Here is a 21345-nt window from a genome sequence, read left to right as displayed (position 1 = left end):
CCCCCGCAGCGATTCTCCGCACTCGACCGGCCGAGTTCCCGCCGGCGTGGTTCATGTATGGTTCCACCCGGCGGGAGCTCGGCGTCATGGCCAAGGTGGCCGTCCTGATTAGTGGGGCAGGCGGGAGGATCAGTCTCCGGGGGGGGGGGGGCCTCCATGACGGCCAGGCGCACAATCGGGGGCCACCGATCACGCGCGATCTGGGGGGGGGGGCCCTACCTTCTTCTGCGCTGGCCCGCTGTGTGGCTCGGCCATGTTGCGTGGCGCTGGCACCTGGCGAGCAGCGCAGGGCCGCGTACGGCAGCTTGAGCAGCGCGGAGCACTCTGGCGCGTGCTGGGCCCCAGTGGGCAACACAATCGCTGGGCCAAGAGGCCCGTTGGCGACAGCGTGACACACACTGGTCTTTACACCGGCGTAAACACTTAGCCGCGTTTTTACAGAATCCCGGCCAAGGAGTACGGGCTTCCCAGGTAGGGGGCAGAGGTCACGCAGCTGGAGCTTGTTAAAGACTACACATAACAGCTGCCCAACAGAGGCTAGATTGGGAGAAAGTTACTGCCGTGGCAGAGCATTGTATATAGTTCAATAAATCCTTGTTCCACTACCGCTGGCTTCCTCAAGTCACTAAGAAGTGGAAAATGGAGCTATTCTTGTCTCATTGAGAATTCTAAACACTGGGGCCGGAGTTAGCGCTGAAGAGCCTGGCAGCTGGAGCTGTTTTTAAGCGCTCCACTTACCACATACTCACTGCAGCCATCAAGAAGGCTCACAGGAGATCTGCATCCCGAGGTCGGAAGTCCGAGGTGGACCCACAGCTCCATGCCAGTGAGGAGGGACAGCCTCGTCACCATGGTGGGCGCTGACTCAAGCCTGCCCTCCTGAACACTGCCTGGAAGGTGGTGGCAAAGGAAGTCAGTGCTGCCTATGATCCGGAGTGGTGGGGGGGGGGTCTCTGTTAAGGCTTCTCCCCTGAGAGTGGCAGAGAACCAGGTAGGGTTCTGTAGGCCACGGTGCACGTGTCTCCTGGTTGGGATGAGCTCTGCTGATCCCCTGCTTTGTCGGTCGTGGGATGACACTTCGGAGGAGGGCCAACACCTGCTGGGCCCCTCGTTGAGCTAGACCACGCCCATCCCCTTGATGATACAGCTGGGGTATGAGGGCACCCAGAGGGGTGGCCTGGGTGACTCTAAGATTACCAGAGGCCTTCTGAGCATTTGCGGCACTCAGTGTGAGCAGCCAGGAGCCTGTATGTAGCAGCAAAGGGGTGGGTTTAAAAGACAGACGGCAGCGATGGTGTTCTGAGCCAGCTCACCCCAATCCCGAGGGGACAGCCCTGACCCAGCATCAAGCTGCTCCTCGCTAATGCCCGGCACTGGCAGCCCCCCCCCCCCCCCCCCCCCACAGCATGCCCGACAGTTTTCAATGGTCTTTCAGTGTTTTCTTAGCCTCCCACTACCCCCCCCCCCCCCCCACCCACAGCATGCCCGACAGTTTTCAATGGTCTTTCAGTGTTTTCTTAGCCTCCCACTCCCCCCCCACCCCCCACAGCCAACCCGTCATGGGCGGCACGGTAGCACAGTGGTTAGCACCGTCGCTTCACAGCTTCAGGGTCCTAGGTTTGATTCCCGGCTTGGATCACTGTCTGTGCGGAGTCTGCATGTTCTCCCCGTGTGTGCGTGGGTTTCCTCCGGGTGCTCCGGTTTCCTCCCACAGTCCAAAGATGTGCAGGTTAGGTGGATTGGCCATGCTAAATTGCCCTTAGTGTCCAAATAAAGATTAGGTGCGATTACTGGGTTATGAAGATAGGGTGGTGGTGTGGGTGGTGCGTAGGGTGCACTTTCCAAGGGCTGGTGCAGACTCGATGGGCCGAATGGCCTCCTTCTGCACTGTAAATTCTATAATCCTATGAACTCAACCGGCCCCACTTTCCCCAATAAAAGTATTTCCTTAAGAACTTAAATAAGCCCACATTCTGACTTCTGGGGCGAAATTCTCCGACCCCCCGCCAGGTCGGAGAATCCCCGGGGGCTGGCGTGAATCCCGCCCCCGCCGGCTGTCGAAGTCTGAATCCTGCCCCCGCCGGTTGGCGGGCCCCCCCGCACCATTCTCCGGCCCGGATGGGCCGAAGTCCCGCCGCTAAAACGCCTGTCCCGCCGGCGTAAATTAAACCACCTACCTTACCGGCGCGGGCGGGTTCCGGGGTCCTGGGGGGGGCGCGGGGCGATCTGTCCCCGGGGGGTGCCCCCACGGTGGCCTGGCCCTCGATCGGGGCCCACCGATCCGCGGGCGGGCCTGTGCCGTGGGGGCACTCTTTCCCTTCCGCCTCCGCCACGGTCTCCACCATGGCGGAGGCAGAAGAGACTCCCTCCACTGCGCATGCGTGGGAAGCTGTCAGCGGCCGCTGACGCTCCCGCGCATGCGCCGCCCGGAGATGTCATTTCCGCGCCAGCTGGCGGGGCACCAAAGGCCTTTTCCGCCAGTAGGCGGGGCGGAAATTCGTCCGGTGCCGACCTAGACCCTTAAGGTTGGGGCTCGGCCCCCAAAGATGCGGAGCATTCCGCACCTTTGGGGCGGCGCGATGCCCGTCTGATTTGCGCCGTTTTGGGCGCCAGTCGGCAGACATCGCGCCGTTTCCGGAGAATTTCGCCCCAGATCTCTGAAACCCCTATGAGGTAGGGAACATTGAGTGAACTCAGCTGTAAAGGCCATCACAGTGGAATTCATCATTCTTTACTCTTTTGTGGGATGTGTGCATCACTGGCAAGGCCTGCATTTGCTGCCCATCCCTAATTGCCCTCAAACTGAGTGCCTTGCTAGGCCGTTCTCGAAAGGGCATTTAAGAGTCAACAACATTGTTGTGGATCTGGAGTCACACGTAGGCCAGACCGGGTAAGGACGGCAGATTTCCTTCCTTGAAGGGCATTAGTGAACCAGACGGGTTTTTACAGCAAGCATTGATGGTTTCATGGTCACCATTACCGAGACTAGCTTTACATTCCAGGTTTTATTAAATTAACTTAAATTCCATCAGTTGCCGTGGTGGGATTTGAACCTATGTCCCCCCGAGAATCAGCCTGGGCCTATGGATTACGAGTCCAGTGGCATAATGACGCCACCATCCCCCCAAAATAGTCTGTCAATAGTTACTTCTTACTCAGTTGCAGAATAATCACTTTGGCAGTCGCAAGAGGACATCGATGAAACCTTATCCAATCATGTATCACAGAAAGAAATTAGAGGATTTATTCAATAAATACAACAAGAAAAAGGGGAGATTGTTTTTTTAAAAAAACGCATTTTATTCAAACTTGTATCAGAATAGGTTACAGCAAATAAACACCCGGGAAAGATTCTTCCCAACAATCAACTTTACAGTTTGTACAGATTTTTCTCCTTTTTGACCCCCCCCCCCCCCCCCCTCTCACCCCCAAATCACCCACCCCCCTGCGACGAACAGCTCCTCAAACACGGTCACAAACATCCCCCACCTTTTCTCAAACTCCCTGCTGAGCCCCTTAACTCATACTTTATCTCCTCTAACCACAGGAAGTCATACAGGTCACCCAACCATGCTGCTACCCCCGGTGACGATGCCGTCCGCCACTCCAGCAAAATTCGTCACCGTGCAATCAGGGAGGCGAAGGCCAAGACATCGGCCTTCCTCCTCTCCATGAGCTCCGGCTTCTCTGAAACCCCAAATATCGCCACCAAAGGGTCCGGGTCCACTCCCTCCTCCACTATCCTGGCTAAGACCGCGAACACTCCCGCCCAGAATCTTCCCAATTTTTCACAACCCCAAAACATGTACGCGTGATTCGCTGGCACCCACCCACACCTCTCACACTCATCTGCTACCCCCTGAAAGAACCCACTCATTCTCGCCCGAATCATATGCACCCTGTGCACCATCTTAAACTGTATCAGGCTCATCCTTGCACAAGAGGAGGTCCCGTTTACCCTTCGCAGTGCCTCACTCCATACTCCCCAATTGATCTCCATTCCCAACTCCTCTTCCCATTTCTCCTTGATCTTCACCACCCTGCTCGCCTCCCTGCTCCCCCAGCCACTTATCTATATCCCCATTTCTTCCCTCCCCTTCCACATCTGGAAGCAGCAGTCGCTCCAGCAGAGTGTATCCCAGCAATCTAGGGAACCCGTTCCAGACCTTTCGTGCAAAGTCCCTAACCTGTAGATACCTGAACTCACTACCCCTCGGCAGCTCTACCCTCTCCCTTAGCTCCTCCAGACTGGCGAACCCTTTCTCCAAATACAAATCCCTCACCTTAACCAGCCCCACTCTCCTCCACCTCCTGTATACTCTATCCATCCCCCCCCCTGCTCAAACCCATGATTCTCGCACAGCGGCGTTAACACCGACATCCCTTCCACCCTAAAATGCCTCCTCAGCTGATTCCATATCTTCACCGTGGACTGCACCACCGGGGTTCCTGAATACCTACTCGGAGCCATTGGCAATGCTGCCGTCACCATAGCCCTCAAACGAGACCCCTTACAATATTCCTCCTCCATCCTAACCCACTCTACCCCTTCTCCTTCCCACCACCACCGCACCTTGTCCACATTCGCCGCCCAATAATAATGAAGCAAGTTTGGCAACGCCAACCCCCCCTGCTGCCTCTGCCTCTGTAGCAGGGTCCTCCCCACCCTCAGCACCTTCCCCGCCAATACAAAGTCAGAGATGATTGTGTCAATTTTCCGAAAATATGCCTTTGGTATAAAGATCGGGAGAGCCTGAAAGATAAACAAGAACCTTGGCAGAATATTCATTTTCACCATTTGGACCCTCCCCGTCAACGTTAAGTGCAGTGCATCCCACCTCTTAAGATCCTCCCTGGCCTCCTCCACCAGCTTCATTAAGTTCCACTTATGGAGCCCTGTCCTTTCCCTCGCTACCTGAATCCCCAAGTACCTAAACCTACCCTCGCTACCGTAAATGGCATCCCCCCCTAAATTAGCCCGCTGTGCCAGCTCATTCACCGGGAATACCTCGCTTTTCCCCACATTCAGCTTGTATCCCGAGAACCCTCCAAACCTCTCCAACAGGCCCATAATCCTTCCCATACTCTCCAACGGATCCGAAACATACAGCAAGAGGTCATCGGAAAGAGTGACACCCTATGCTCCCTCTGTCCTCTCATTATCCCCTGCCACTCTGCCGACCCCCTGAGAGCCATCGCCAATGGCTCTATGGCCAGCGCAAACAGCAGCGGCGACAGCGGGCACCCCTGCCTCATACCCGTGTGTAAGTCAAAGCTTCGTGAGCTCATATCATTTGTCCTCACCCTCGCTCTTGGCGTCACATACAGCAACCACACACATGCCACTAATCTCGGCCCAAACCCAAAACTTCAAACAAGTACCGCCACTCTACCCGATCAAATGCTTTCTCCGTGTCCATGGACACCACCACCTCCGGTACCAGAGCTCTCGACGGATTCATCACCACATTCAACAGCCGTCTTATATTACTCGCGAGCTGCCTGCCCTTCACGAAGCTGTTTGATCTTCTGCAACCAACCCTGGGACACAATCCTCCATCTTCCCCGCCAACAACTTAGCCAGTACTTTCACATCCGTGTTCAATAGTGATATGGGTCTATACGACCCACATTCCACCGGATCCTTCCCCTTTTTTTGGATTAGTGTGATTACTGCCTGCGTCATCGTCTCCGGCAACGCCCCCTTCTCCAGTTCTTCATTAAACGCCCCCAACAGATGTGGTGCCAGGTCTGCTGCAAATTCCTTAAAATTCTGCCAGGTACCCATCCGGCCCAGGGGCCTTCCCCGACTTCATACCCCTGATAATATCAGCACCTCCCTCAGCCCCAGGGGCTCCTCCAACGCCTGCCTCTTTGCTTCCTCCACCTGGGGAAATTCCAGCTCATCCAGAAACCACCCCATGTCCCCCTCCTCTCCTCCTGGGTCTGCCTCATAAATTCCCTGGTAATACTCTCTAAGTGCCTCATTTACCTTCCCTGGCTCTGACACCATGGGTGAAATTCTCCGTAACCGGCGCGATGTCCGCCAACCGGCGCCAAAAACGTCGCAAATCAGTCCGACATCGCGCCGCCCCAAAGGTGCGGAATCCTCCGCATCTTGACCGGCCGAGCCCTAACCTTGAGGGGCTAGGCCCAAGCTGGACTGATTTCCGCCCCGCTAGCTGGCGGTAAAGGCCTTTGGTGCCCTGCCAGCTGGCGCAGAAATGACATTGCTGGGCGGCGCATGCGTGGGAGCGTCAGTGGCTGCTCACGGCATCCCCGCGCATGCGCAGTGGAGGGAGTCTCTTCCGCCTCCGCCATGGTGGAGACCGTGGCGAAGGTGGAAGGAAAAGAGTGCCCCCACGGCACAGGCCCGCCCGCGGATCGGTGGGCCCCGATCGCGGGCCAGGCCACCGTGGGGGCACCCCCCGGGGCCAGATCGCCCGCGCCCCCCCCAGGACCACGGAGCCCGCCCGCGCCGCCTTGTCCCGCCGGTAAGAGAGGTGGTTTAATCCACGCTGGTGGGACAGGCATTCCAGCAGCGGGACTTCGGCCCATCCGGGCCGGAGAATCGCTGGGGGAGGGGGGGGGGGGGGGGTGGCGCCAACCGGCGTGGCACGATTCCCACCCCCGCCGAATCTCCGGTGCCGGAGAATTCAGCAACCAGCGGGGACGGGATTCACGCCAGCCCCTGGCGATTCTCCGACCCAGCGGGGGATCGGAGAATCTCGCCCCACATCCCCAGCCCCAGTCCGGATCTTCAATATTTCCCTGGACGCAGCCTGCCTCTGCAGCTGGTGCACCAGCATGTGGCACGCCTTCTCCCCATACTCGTATTGCACCTCCCTTGCCCTACACAGTTGCCCTACCGCCATCCCCGTTGTCAGCCTGTCAAATTGCCCCTGCAACTTTTTCCTCCTCGGCAATCCCTCCACAATGGGCACCCTCGAATATTCCCTGTCCACCTCCACTATCTCGCTCACCAGACGGTCATGCTCCGCCCTCCTTTCCTTATTCGCACGAACCGTAAATTAGATAATTTCTCCCCGGACCACTGCCTTCAGTGCTTCCCAAAAAATGCCCACCGACACCTCCCCATTCTGATTGAACTCAACATAATCCCTAATCCCCAACTGCACCTTATCACAAAAACCTCCATCCGCCAACATTCCGAGTCAAACCTCCACCCCGGCCTTTGCTCTCATCCCGTACTGAACCGAATATCCAGCCAGTGGGGTGCATGGTCCGAGATAACTATCCCTGCATACTCTGCACCTTCAAACACCTCTCCATCTGCTCCAAAGTACTCTTCAGGGGTGCCACAGCTTCTGCAATGGCCTTTGCATGATCCTCATGCATTTCTTTCCTCGGTTTATGGAATTCCTCCTTGATAAAAGTCATCAGTTCCTGTACCTGGGGCCTTACAGCTTGTCCCTCCCCCGCCTGCATGCTGGAAGAGACTGTCTGTGAAGCACAAGACTGTTTCAACTTTCCAGCCAAACCTCTCACTGTTTTCCGCCGGGTCCGGCGATCAGAAGACAGACCATTCCAGGGGAAAACTACTTCTCTAACATTCACCTACACCTTTTCACCAAAATTCCACCCTTTTCTGTGACTTTGAACAGGAACACCTTTATGTGACCAATCACTCCATGGTCACAAGCGGAAGTCCAAAAGGGGAGATTGTTAACCGCAAACCTGCCTGGAATACTGTCTATGTGTGGCACCATCAATAACACACGAGGCGAGACGTAGAGAACTCAATCAAGGCTTTATTGAGCAGACTTGTTCCCCAGCAGCTCAGTTACAGAATGCGGCTGCTGGGAGAACCTGGGTTCTTATACCCCGCCTTTCTGGGTGGAGCCCAGTAGGCGGCAGATCCAATCAGGACCCAGTATCTGTCCACCAATAGCCCCTCGGCATCATGGTGTACCGTATTACCCCTAATACATACCACCACACTATGAATGATAGTTGAACTAGCTTACCTCAGTAGAAGGAAACAACATTTACATGGGGCATCTTTTGCTACAGCAAGCAGTTGCATATGAGGTAAAAACAATGGCATTTAAAATAAAATAGTTTTTAAAATCACAAAGGAAGTACACAAATTAGTGATGTAAAAATATTTAATTAGCCAATAATTGTGGATGCCTGTCTCCAGATTTTCCATATCACTGGTACAATTTACCAAGGAATTTAGTCACAGAAGAACACAGAAAGAGACCATTTGGCCCATTGTGTTTGTTCTTGGTGAGCTATCCAATTAATCCCAGTCGTAGAGGTTCACAGCACAGAAAAGGCCCTTCGGTCCATCACGTCTGCACCAGTCAAAAACAACAATCTAACTATTCTAATCCCATTTGCCGATGCTTGGCCGAAAGCCGTGTGTGCCTTGGCATCACAAGTGCACATCTAAATACTTCTTAAATGTTATGAGGGTCTCTGCCTCCACCACCCTTTCAGTTCCAGACTCTCGCCACCCTCTGGGTGAAAACGTTTTTCCTCACATCCCCTCTAAACCTTCTGCCCCTCATCTTAAATCTATGCCCCCGGTCATTTACCCCTCCACCAAGGGGACAAGTCTCTGTCTGTCCACTCTTTCTATGCCCCTCATAGTTTTATATGTTACTTTATACTCTTGCACTTTTCCCATAGTCCTACTGATGTTTCCTCTCGGGAAATATACCTGTTTCTCTGTTGCACATTATTACTGAATCTACTTCTGCCACCCTTACAGTTTGTGCGCTCCAGATCATAACATAATGTGCACACAACATATGGTAATTCCTACTGAAATAGATTCTCTCTGTTTCACCATCTTTCACACAAGATGCTCTCTCACTTTTAGTCCTGTCATTGCCCTCAATCCTAGGCGAAGGTGTTGTTCACCGCATTGCTCATGATACAAGTTTGATTCTAACTTTAAGTATCTGTTTATGACATGCAATGAATTCGCCAGAGTTCTATTTTAGTTCCACCCCAAACAAAGCAGATATAGCAAGAGTTGAATTAAATCTATCATTAGTTATTGCAGGGACAGTCTGGGCAGAAGGGAAAGAAGTGACAAGCACTGAATGATTGTGTCCATATTTCGGGGATTTCGCTGGTTGTGAAGGTTACGGCAGTGCAGGTTTGGGAAGAGGGCACTTCAGCTGAACTTGGGCTGGTTAGCAGACTGCGCACATAACCAACCCATTTTCCTTCACAGTTCAGCCTCAAATGACCCTGGAAACGTACTGCGTTGTACGAGGTTATGAGACCCTCTCAAAGAGCCAGCACGCTTCGCCCCACATCTCTGCCTTCGAGAATCAGCCCCACCCCCTCCATCACAAAGAACACCTTCGCTCTTCTCTTAACACTACCTGTCTCAGCCCCGACCTTTGCCCCCTCCAGACCCAACTGTTCCAATGCTCACCTGGGCAGTGTTCCATCCTCTAGCTCAACCCAAGCATGCGGTGGTACGATGACCCATTTCCCTCTTGTTATCTCCCCCCCCAAATGAGATGAGGAGAATATTGTTTCAGCGAAAATGTTTTTCGACACATTGGGAGGAAAGGACAATCCATTCTCCTCCTCTGCGCTCTCCCCCCCCCCATCAATTGCACAGGAAACAGGAGACAAGGGATGAGCAGGTCTTCTGAATAGAAGTGGATGATAGGCCAAAATGCAATAAGCATCACCGTGTGCCTTACTGGTACTAATAAAGACAAAGTGGCAACGCCGTGTAGAATTGGTCTGGTAAAACCTAATCTGAAAAATACACAACAAATGCACAACAAAATACACATATTGGCTACAGAAACCCTCCATCAAATCAGTACATGAAGTATTTCTAACACAGAGCGTGATTTGAAGGAAAAATGCCAGGCTAACGTTTTGGAAAGATGTGGACTTGTTCTGATGAAAGCTTCCCACCCAAATTACATTACATTTTCCCCCCCTCAGGTACTGACAAACTTCATGTTCCCCCCCCCCCCCCCCCACTCTCTTTTTAAATTATAATCCTGATAACGTATGACTGTGTTTGGTTTGCCCTGGCCAACCCTGGAACTCCCTTCCTAACAGCACTGTGGGTGTACCTACACCCATGGACTGCAGCGGTTCAAGAAGGCAGCTCCCCACCACCTTCCCAAGGGCAGTTAGGGATGGGCAATAAATGCTGGCCGAGCCAGCGAAGCCCACATCCCGTGAATGAATTTATGAAAGGTGCAGGCAGCCACTCACAACATATAATCCACGCACACAAACGTATGAATTAGGAGCAGGAGTATTTGGCCCCTTGAGCCTACTCCACTATTCAATAGGATCATGATTGATCTGATTGTAACCTCACCTCCCCATTCCCACCCAACTCAGAGAAACTTTCACCCCTTTGTCCGTCAAGAATCTATCTGTTGAATCATAGAATTTACAGTGCAGAAGGAGGCCATTCGGCCCATCCAGTCTGCACCGGCTCTTGGAAAGAGCACCCTACCCAAGGTCAACACCTCCACCCTATCCCCAAAACCCAGTAACCCCACCCAACACTAAGGGCAATTTTGGACACTAAGGGCAATTTAGCATGGCCAATCCACCTAACCTGCACATCTTTGGACTGTGGGAGGAAACCGGAGCACCCGGAGGAAACCCACACATGGGGAGAACGTGCAGACTCCGCACAGACAGTGACCCAGCCAGGAATCGAACCTGGGACCCTGGAGCTGTGAAGCAATTGTGCTAACCACAATGCTACCGTGCTGTCCTAACTGTTGCTGCCTTAAAAAATATTGATTGAAGAGAGTTCCAAGAATTCACGGCCCTCTGAAGAGAATTTCTTTCCACTCTCCATCCCAGACAGGACACCCCTTTCAAATCCTTGGTTCTAGTCTGTCCCACAATGGGAAACATCCGTGCGGCATCCACTCTGTCTTTTCATAGTGCACAAGGAATCGAAACAATGACTTGAGAAACTCTGCTCATGAATTCAACCTGAATTTTCAGAATTGCCAGCACTGGTAGAGTTAAAATAAAAATATATGCAGAATGACGGGGGGAGGATGGGCTGATCAGGGGCGAAATTCTCCCCCAACGGCGGGATGTCCGCCGACTGGTGCCAAAGCCGGCGCCAATCAGACGGGCATCGCGCCGGCCCAAAGGTGCGGAAGGCTCCGTACCTTTGGCGGCCTAGCCCCAACATTGAGGGGCTAGGCCGATGCCGGAGGGATTTCCGCCCCGCCAGCTGGCGGAAATGGCGTTTGTTTCCCCGCCAGCTGGCGCGGAAATGCGGCGCATGCGCGGGAGCGTCAGCGGCCGCTGTCAGTTTCCCAGCACATGCGCGGGAGCGTCAGCGGCCGCTGTCAGTTTCCCGCGCATGCGCAGTGGGGAGAGCCTCTTCCGCCTCCGCCATGGTGGAGGCCGTGGCGGAGGCGGAAGGGAAAGAGTGCCCCTACGGCACAGGCCCGCCCGCGGATCGGTGGGCCCCGATCGCGGGCCAGGCCACTGTGGGGGCACCTCCCGGGGTCAGGTCGCCCCGCGCCCCCCCCCAGGACCCCAGAGCCCGCCCACGCCACCTGGTCCCGCCAGTAAATACCAGGTTTGATTTACGTCGGCGGGACAGGCAATTCCTGGGCGGGACTTCGGCCCATCTGGGCCGGAGAATCCAGCGGGGGGTCCCGCCAACCGGCACGGCCGGATTCCCGCCCCTGCCCAATCTCCGGGAGCGGAGACTTCGGCGGGGGCGGGATTCACGGCGGCCAACGGCCATTCTCCGACCCGGCGGGGGGTCGGAGAATGACGCCCCAGATCTGCACTAGGATATGATTTTACAGTTCAACAGCAAAAAAACTGCACTTGTGTCACTAACAAGAAAGATCAGACACAGGTCTGTGGGCTGCTGCCCTAGGTAGGGTTAATTCCTCCTCCTCGTGTGCCAGGCTCAGCCTGATACAATTTAAGGTGGTCCACAGAGCGCACTTGACGGGGGCGAGGTTGAGCAGGTTCTTTGGGGTAGAGGACAGATGTGGAAGGTGCTCAGGGAGCCCGGCGAACCATGTCCATATGTTTTGGTCATGCCCGGCACTGGAGGTGTTCTGGAGAGGAGTGGCGGGAGCAATATCTCAGGTGGTGAAAGTCCGGGTCAAGCCAAGCTGGGGGCTAGCAATATTTGGAGTAGTGGACGAACCGGGAGTGCAGGAGGCGAAAGAGGCCGGAATTCTGGCCTTTGCGTCCCTAGTAGCTCGGCGAAGGATCTTGCTAATGTGGAAGGAGGCGAAGCCCCCCAGCCTGGAGGCCTGGATAAATGATATGGCTGGGTTCATAAAGTTGGAGAGGATTAAGTTCGCCTTGAGAGGGTCTGCGCAGGGGTTCTACAGGCGGTGGCAACCGTTCCTAGACTATCTCGCGGAGCGTTAGAGGAAGGTCGGTCAGCAGCAGCAGCAACCTTGGTGGAGGGGACGTCATGCGAGGGGGGGAGAGGGGGGGGAAAGGGGGGACTGCCTGGGAGGGTGGATGAGCAAGAGATAACATGAAGGGTTGGGGAAACTGGCACGTACGGGTGAGGGCCAGTGTACAAAGCTGTGTAAATATATCATTTTGCCATGTATATATCTTGCTCTGCACGATTTCTCGTTTTTTTTTGTTAGGGGGGGGGGGGGGGGGGGGTTATTGTTTGTAAGGGAGAAAATTGTGTTAAAAAACTTTAATATATTTTTTTTTTAAAAGAAAGATCAGACACTGAATCTAAAGGTCAAATTAATGGTGTGGTCTTGATGAAGAGGTAAGGTACAAGCAAAGGGAGAGAGACAGCTAGACAGACAGACTGACACACACACACACTGAATCAGATACAGAAAGGAGGGGGGGGCAATTCTCTTTGTCTTCACACTTGTATAATTGCACACCATAGTGCAAAATATACAGACCGTATTAATCTCCAGAATGCAAAAAATCATGCCATCGTTCCAGAATAAAAACCGATAGTTCGTACCCAGATAAAACAAGATTCAGCACAGCAAATACACACTGGATGGAGTATGTAGGATTTATTTTTTAAAAACACACAGGCGAATTAAACAGGAAAATTGTCCAGGAAAAAAAAAATCTGCAGCATGTATGTTAGCATCGTGAGGATAACTACAAGATATGGTTGCTATGCATTCAAAACAGTGAAGGGGGTGGGTGGGGGGCTGGAGGTGACAGCAGGATACAAATGAAGAGAGAGGCAGTGCTGGGTGTTTGCAGGCATTTCAGCAGAACGAGGTGTAACAGGTCGCGGAACGCCCCCCCCCCCCCCCCGCCCTAAACACCAAGAACTAGAGGGGGGCAATACCCATTGCAACCCAGGTCCCATATTCAAACAGGCGCAGAAGTATCGCCAGATAAATATTTACATTTTTAGCCATGCATCCAATTAATGAAAAGCTGGATGAAGAAAAAATATTAATTTTTTCAGCCACCCCCCCCCCCCCCCCCCCCCAACAAAGATGTGACTCCCCAAGTCAGTACCTGCACGGGCGGGTTGTCAAATACATCCATCTGGATCTCATGGGAAGTTGAAGGTGTTCTGGACATGCTGTTTTGTACCATTGGAGACTGCTTAAGTCACAGGTAGCACATCTTTAAATAAAAGTAATATTCACTTCCTTTTATCTTTCTAATTCGCCTCTCTCTTCCTCTCTCTATCTATATATTTGCCAGCTCTGCTCTCTTCAACATGTTGTTTGTCTTCCTCTTGCTCAGACAATGAATCTGTCTGCCTCCAGCGCTACACGTCTCCACCTAACTTCACGGCGTCCTGATTGACAAAGCAGCAAGACCAATTGCAAATGCGCCAGCCGCACTCAGCCTTGCTCACTGGTGGAAGAGGTGGCAGATGTACCAATAACAGGAAAGCTATGGGCAAAGGGTGGACTGGGTATAATTAGGTTAGTGTTCTTCCCTCTCCACCACCACCCCTATCCCTACAAATCAACCACCTACCTACCTACCTACCTACCTTGTCTTGCGGAGAAAGGGGTCGTTATTCGTTTTTAGAAGTAAACCCCTTTTTGGCATTTTGAACGGCTAAATCTCGGATCTTTCAGTCAGCATTTTCCGTGTATCACCGACCATGCTCAATAGGCAATGCAATTTTATAATCTCCAACCCTGCTTAATCGAGTAATGGACACCTCCTACTTTTTTCTTGTGAAATTGGTGCTGAATTTGCAAAGTTGGCATGCTCCATTGAGTCTTGATACATTACAGAGGGTAGGGTATTGTGCAGTTCTATAAATTTAGATAGAGCTATACATTAAACATGGGCAGCGCCAAGGGTTAGTTAGATTCAATCAGGAACTCACAACTAAATAATTTTACAATGGAGAGTTTTCCAATACATTACTTATTATATATGAATGAACATGGTATATTTCTTTCGCTGCTATTGCAAGTATTCCATTGTGTCTAGAAAATACATTAATTATTTCTTATCGTTGCAGCTACAGCGAAGTTCACAGAATCACGGAATAATATTGCAGAAGAGGAGGCCCTGCAGCCCATCGACTCTGCACCAACGCATGAAAAACACCTGGAGCGGGATTCTCCCCTACCTGGTGGGGCGGGCGATCCCAGCGCCGAGGAGTGGAATGAACCACTCTGGCGTCGGGCTGCCCGGAAGGTGCGGAATCCTCCGCACCAGCAGGGGCTAGGCCGGCGGCGGTGGGCTTGGCGCCGCACCAATCGGCGGCGAAGGGCCTCCGCCGGCCGGTGCGAGTTGGCGCATGCGCGGGAGGGCCAGCATGAGCTGGCGTCACCCCAGGGCATGCGCAGGGCGGTTCGTCTCCGCACCGGCCATGGCGGAGGTCCACAGCAGCCGGCGCGGAGAGAAAGAGTGCCCCCACGGCGAAGGTCGGAGAATCTCGCCCCTGATCTGCCAATCCTTTTAATTAAATTTAGAGTACCCAATTAATTTTTTCCAATTAAGGGGCAATTTAGTGTGATCAATCCACCTACCCTGCACATCTTTTGGGTTGTGGGTGCGAAACCCACGCAGACACGGGGAGAATGTGCAAACTCCACACAGACGGTGCTAATCTGCCAATCCTAATCCTATTTGCCAGCACTTGGTCCATAGTCTGGAATGTTATGACGTGCCAAATGCTCATCCAGGTACTTTTTAAAGGACGTGAGGCAATCTGCCTCTACCACCCTCCCAGGCAGTGCGTTCCAGACTGTCACCGCCCTCCGGCTAAAGAGGTTTTTCCTTAAATCACCCCTCGACCTCCTGCCCCTCACCTTGATATTGTGTCCCCTCATAACCGAACCTTCAACTAAGCTGTTCCCGATCCACCCTGTCCATGCCTCTCATAATCCAGCACACCTCGATCAGGTCACCCCCTCAGTCTTCTGTGCTCCAGCGAAAACAACCCAAGCCTATCCAACCTCTCTTCATAAATTAAATGTTGCATCCCTGGCAACATCCTGGTGAATCTCCTCCGCACCCCCTCCAGTGCAATCACATCCTCCCTATAATGTGGTGACCAGAATATCACACGGTACTCCAGCTGTGGCCTCACCAAAGTTGAACCCTCTCTTACCTCCAGTGTTAATGTAAACATGGCAGGGCAGAAATAGACCAGTGACATACAGAGTGGAGGAGGTTCCAACAAACTATCATATCCCCAAGGCAGAGCATCCACTTCTGCACCAGTGCCAGTTAGTGTAGACGCAGAGTGTAGATTTACCACAACGACACCCTGGACTCCGAGAGTTTATACAAACAAGGGTAGAATTTGCTGGAATTTTGACGGTTAAAGGGAAATGCGATTGCAGTCTTCTGGGTATAAAGGGGGAAAGGATAGGATAGGTAGAAGGAAATTATTTCCACTAGTTTGGGAATCTAGGGCTAGGTGACATAATCTAAAAATTAAAGCCAGAATTTTCAGCAGTGAAATTAGGAAAAACCTTTGACACCTAAAGAATGGTAGGAGTTTGCAAGTAGCAATTGATGATTGATTGTAAAACTGAAATTGATGAATTGTTGTAAATCCAAGGTGGCATATTCCTGTTCCTGTGCCTTAGACTTTTGTGCCACAGTTCCTGGAAATGAATTGCTACTGCCACTCTGATTTCACACGTAATCTTTATAACAACCAGCAGACAGCTGGAGTACTGTGTGCCGTTCTGATCGCCACACAATAGGAAATAAGTGATTGCACTGGAGAGGGGTTGCAGAGGGGATTTACCAGGATGTTGCCTGGGCTGGAGCATTTCGGCCATCCAGGGAGACTGGAAAGGCTGGGGTTGGTTTGCTTGGAGCAGAGAGGCCTGAGGGGGACCTGATCGAGGTGTATAAAATTATGAGCGGCATTGATGATAATAATTTTTATGATAATCTTTATTGTCACAAGTAGGCTTACATTAACACTGCAATGAAGTTACTGTGAAAAGCCCCTAGTCCGGCGCCTGTTCGGGTACACAGAGGGAGAATTCAGAATGTCCAATTCACCTAACAGGACGTCTTTCGGGACTTGTGGGAGGAAACCGGAGCATCTGGAGGAAACCCACGCAGACACGGGACAGACAGTGATAGGGTAGATAGGGAAGAACCTTTCTCCTTAGCGGAGAGTTCAATAACCAGAGGGCATAGATTTAAGGTAAGGGTAGATGGTTTAGAGGGGATGTGAGGAAAACCTTTTTCACCCAGGGGATGGTTAGAATCTGGAACTCCAGCGCGGTGGCGCAGTGGTTAGCCCTGCTGCCTCACGGCGCCGAGGTCCCAGGTTCAATCCCGGCTCTGGGTCACTGTCCGTGTGGAGTTGCACATTCTCCCCATGTTTGCGTGGGTTTTACCCCCACAACCCAAAGGTGTGCAGGGTAGGTGGATTGGCCTCGATAAATTGCCCCTCAATTTGAAAAAATGAATTGGGTACTCAAAAATTATATTTTTTTAAAATGAATCTGGATCTCAATGGGACGTCCGGTGATGACATGTAAGAGCAGGTCACACAATGGGCGGCTCCTGCCAGCGTCCTTGCATTTTGATCCCTTTAGCCCGTTTTGTTTTCCAACCCAGCAGGTTGGTGTGGAGAATATATAGTCGACAGAGGAATGTCAAGCCTCGCCGAAAAAGGAAAGAAGCCGGGGAAGAAAGATGGAGGCGGCTGCACCCATCGCGTTCGAGGCGCTGGTGGGAGTGATGTCGTACAAGTTGGGGAAGTTGGAAGGCAGATAGATGGGAAATTTGAGCGGTAAGGAAAAGAGATGAAAGAGTCATTTCAAGCTACCATCGAGGAGGCATTGGGCCTGATTCGAGAGCAGCTGGGCAAGACGGCCTAAGCTGCAAAGGAGCTCTGAAGGGGGTGGAGGGGGCCTTGTCGAGGCAGAATGGTCAGCTTGTCCCTCTACATGACCCAGACTCCATCTGAACCCAGAGAGCCCCAATTCCCGCACCACCACAACAAACAAGCAACAAAATACACATATTGGCTACAGAAAACCTTCATCGAATCAGTACAGGAAGTATTTATAACACAGAGCGTGGTTTGTAGGACAAATGTCAGGCTAACATTTTACGAAGATGTGGAAAAGTACAGGTAAGCTACTCCGCCCCTAGCAGAGGAGCTCATGCTCCTCGAGGAGAACTGGGAAAACAGTCATCCCCATTCCATATGTCCCGTGCTGGTTATTACAGGCAGCCTCAAGGCTGGCTCCCATTTGTGCCAACCACCTGTTTGAGCGGGCAAAGCTGGATGTCACATTTGGTGTACGGAAAGAGAAAGGGCTGGAGAGAGTGGGTGATTTATTCTTAGAGGGGCGGTTTGCCAGCCTAGAAGAGTTGAAAGAGAAATTTGGGTTGTCAGGCTCGGACATATTTAGGTACCTCCAGGTGCGGAGCTTTGTTAAGAGTTGTTCTTGGACTTCTCAGTGGTGCCGCCACCATCCTTAATGGAGATGAGCCTCTCCTGTTCGGGGTCGGAGGAGGGCAATACAGCCGGCATGTATGAACGGATTATTGGGGAAGAGTTGAGTTCAGTTGAAGGGGTAAAGGCTAAATGGGTGAAGGAATTGGGACCAATACTGGAGGAGGAGGTATGGGATGAGGCGCAGCGGAGGGTGAACAGCATGTCGTAATGTGCGAGACTGAGCCTGATATAGCTAAAGATAGTGTTTTGAGCGCACCTCACTAAGGCTAGAATGAGTTAGTTTATTGAGGGGGCAGAGGGTTGGTGTGAGCGCTATTCAAGACGGCACGCACACCACACATGCATGTTCTCGTCCTGTTCCAAGCTAGTGGGTTTTGCCTGGTCCTATTTTAGCATCACGTCGGCCATCCTAAATATTGAACTGGAGCCCTGTCCTTTGGTGGGGAATATTAGGAGTTTTGGATGTGCCAGAGCTGCGGACGGGTGTGGGGGGAGATGTCCTTGCCTTCGCCTCACTGTTGATGTGGAAGCAGCTCCTGTTGGGCAGGAGGCTAGCAATGTCGCTGAGGGTTTTGGCCAGGGGGCTTCATGGAGTTTTTCACCTCGTGAAGGTCAAATTCGCTGTGAGGGGGTTGATTGAAGGGTTCTACCTGAGGTGGCAGCTGTTTATATTGTATTTCAATGTGTTGGTCACTGTTTGCTGTTGGAAAGGGGCCATAGAATCATAGAATTTACAGTGCAGAAGGAGGCCATTCGGCCCATCGGGTCTGCACTGGCCCCTGGAAAGAGCACCCTACTTAAGCCCATGCCTCCACCCTATCCCCGTAACCCAGTAACCCCACAATATCTTTTGAACAAATGAAATGAATATCACTTCTTGTCACAAGTAGGTTTCAAATGAAGTTACTGTGAAACGCCCCTAGTCGCCACATTCCGGCGCCTGTTCGGGGAGGCTGGTACGGGTATTGAACCGTGCTGCTGGCCTGCCTTGGTCTGCTTTCAAAGCCAGCGATTTAGCCCTGTGCTAAACCAGCCCCACTAGTGTTTTTGACACAAGGAGTAATTTAGAATGGCCAATCCACCTAATCCGCACATCTTTGGACAGTGGGAGGAAGCCGGAGCACCCGGAGGAAACCCACGCACACAGGGGGAGAACGTGCAAACTCCACAAAGTCACCTGAGGCCAGAATTGAACCCGGGACCCTGGAGCTGTGAGGCAGCAGTGCTAACCACTGCACCAGCGTGTCTCCCAAGGGGGGGGGAGGAAAGGTATAAACAGGGGGAGAGGGGGAGGGAAGTAAGTTGGGGGGGGGGGCTTCTTATTTATTGGATTGAAGGGTCGCTTTTGGTGTTTGGGTTTGGTTAAGGTTTGTATTTTTTGTAATTTTGCATAAAATGCTAAAACTTTCATAAAAACATTTAAAAAAATAAATAATCTGGACCTCCCGGCCAGAAAGCGTGGTAGGGGTTGGAACCCTCACAATATTTAAGAAGCATTTACTTGAAATGCCGCAGCAACAAAACCAAGGGCCATGTGCTGGAAAATGGGATTAGAGTAGATAGGCCTTGATAGCCGGCGTGGTCACGGTGGGCCGGAGGGCCTCGTTCTGTGCTGTAAAAACTCTATGACTCTAAAGAGGAGAAGGACTAGGTTTGAACCTCGCTCTCGATGATAAAAGGTAAACATCTGACCCACTAATTCTCCAGTTCAGATGTGTGATAAGATAGATGTAGAATAGATAACTGCAGATGTTACTAAACCAGTAACGCGTTCAAGGGTTCACCGTGATTTATAAGTGAAATAAAGGATACCTGGGGGAGTGATTATAAAGCAATAAACAAGATGTATGGAGAGGTGGAGAATACTGAATAGCTGTTGACAGATTAGAAAATACCAACATAACCGAGGGGTTCAGATGATGACATAAACTGGAAGAGATATACCGTTTTGCTTGTTACTTGAAGGTTGAGATTATTAACAGTGATAACTTAATGGTACTTATTGAATTATGTGAAGTAAAACATCTTTGTTACCCATGCACTGTTTCCTTGAAGGAACTTATTAAGAAAAGGGGCCTGTGAGCTAGCAGCTCCTCCCTCTCCCAAGCCGTAACATAGGATTCCTCTAGGATCCTGGGCCTGTTGCATAGGAATCCCCCAGGACATCAGTCCCACAACACAGGAAGCTCCCTCCTTAGCAGGCTATCAGGTCTGTGATGGAGGGATGTCAAAACATTAGGCCTGTGGTGTAGGAACACCTTAATATATGAGTTTTGTGACAAAGGACCCCCTCACAGTATAAGGCCTGCGATAGACAATCCTGCAGCATAAAAGGCCCATGACGCAGGAATCCCCAAAACATCATGCCTGTGATACAAGAGCACCTCTGTATATGAAGCTTCTGATGGGATGTCTTCCTTCACCCCTCCACACCACTAAACTGTCAGTTTATGACGCAGGGCTTCTGCCCAATGTGGTGAATGTATTCACCATAATGCATGACACTATAATTATTGTATCCACCTAATGTAACCTTTGACCTGGAAGTGGTGATACGAGCGGCTTCCAGGTACTGTACTGTAACCCCGGTGGGCTCCGCCTCTGGCTCCGCCCTCACCGGGGCCATATATAACCTGGCCACCTGCGGGTGGCACTCATCTGCACAACCGACTCTGGCTAGGCAATTTCACGACTAATAAAGCCTTACATCCACTCGCTCTCTCGGCCTCTTGGTGAATTGAAGGTTTTTTCACCCAGCCTTCACTTTTTAAGAGAAAAGAGACTCACCTGTTAGACTTTTAGTGGCAGCTATAACCTCCCAGTTCTGGTATTGTGCTTGCAAATTGTTTTTGCACTGTCTCCAGTATCTCTTTATCCTTTATATGATCTTTCTCTTCTTAGGCAATCCCTTGCTATTGATTGAAAATGAATTGCTTCCATTCCGGCTCGATGGCTTCTGAGATATCTGATAATTTCCATACGCGATATAGCAAACTCTGTCACATGCGGGGCAGCACGGTAGCACAGTGGTTAGCACTGTTGCTTCACAGCACCAGGATCCCAGGTTCGATTCCCAGCTTGGGCCACTGTCTGTGCGGAGTCTGCACATCCTCCCCCGTGTCTGCGTGGGTTTCCTCCGGGTGCTCCGGTTTCCTCCCACAGCCCAAAGATGTGCAGGTTAGGTGGATTGGCCATGCTAAATTGCCCCTTAGTGTCCAAAAGGCTAGGTGGGGTTACTGGGTTACGGGGTTAAGGTGGAGGTACGGGCTTAAGTAGGGTGCTCTTTCCAAGGGCCGGTGCAGACTTGATGGGCCGAATGGCTTCCTTCTGCGCTGTAAATTCTATGATCTATGAAGGTGGTGGTTGAATGGTTGGATAGCTGGGCTGTTTGGAGGGTTGTGCGCGCTCCATCCCAAGCTTCAACTTCATCACTGCCCACTGCCGATGAAGGCTCTTGATGT

The 21345-nt window shown here is 51.9% G+C and overlaps 1 protein-coding gene across 3 annotated transcripts in view; it reads right to left on the bottom strand.

Moving 5' to 3' along the window:
- The window catches only part of cacnb1 (calcium channel, voltage-dependent, beta 1 subunit), a 298678-nt gene extending 284939 nt beyond the window's left edge, over window positions 1-13739 (bottom strand). For all 3 annotated transcript variants that reach the window (XM_072487438.1, XM_072487433.1, XM_072487434.1), the window contains exon 1: window positions 13486-13739. In XM_072487438.1, the coding sequence (XP_072343539.1) occupies window positions 13486-13566 (81 nt within the window). In that variant the 5' untranslated portion in view covers window positions 13567-13739. The remainder of the gene's footprint in view (window positions 1-13485) is intronic.
- Window positions 13740-21345: the final 7606 nt, after the last annotated feature.

Source organism: Scyliorhinus torazame, chromosome 21 (assembly GCF_047496885.1).
Source record: "Scyliorhinus torazame isolate Kashiwa2021f chromosome 21, sScyTor2.1, whole genome shotgun sequence".
Classification (NCBI taxonomy): domain Eukaryota; kingdom Metazoa; phylum Chordata; class Chondrichthyes; order Carcharhiniformes; family Scyliorhinidae; genus Scyliorhinus; species Scyliorhinus torazame.
Note: the sequence above shows the minus strand (reverse complement) of the source record. Positions and strands in the feature narration are given on the sequence as shown.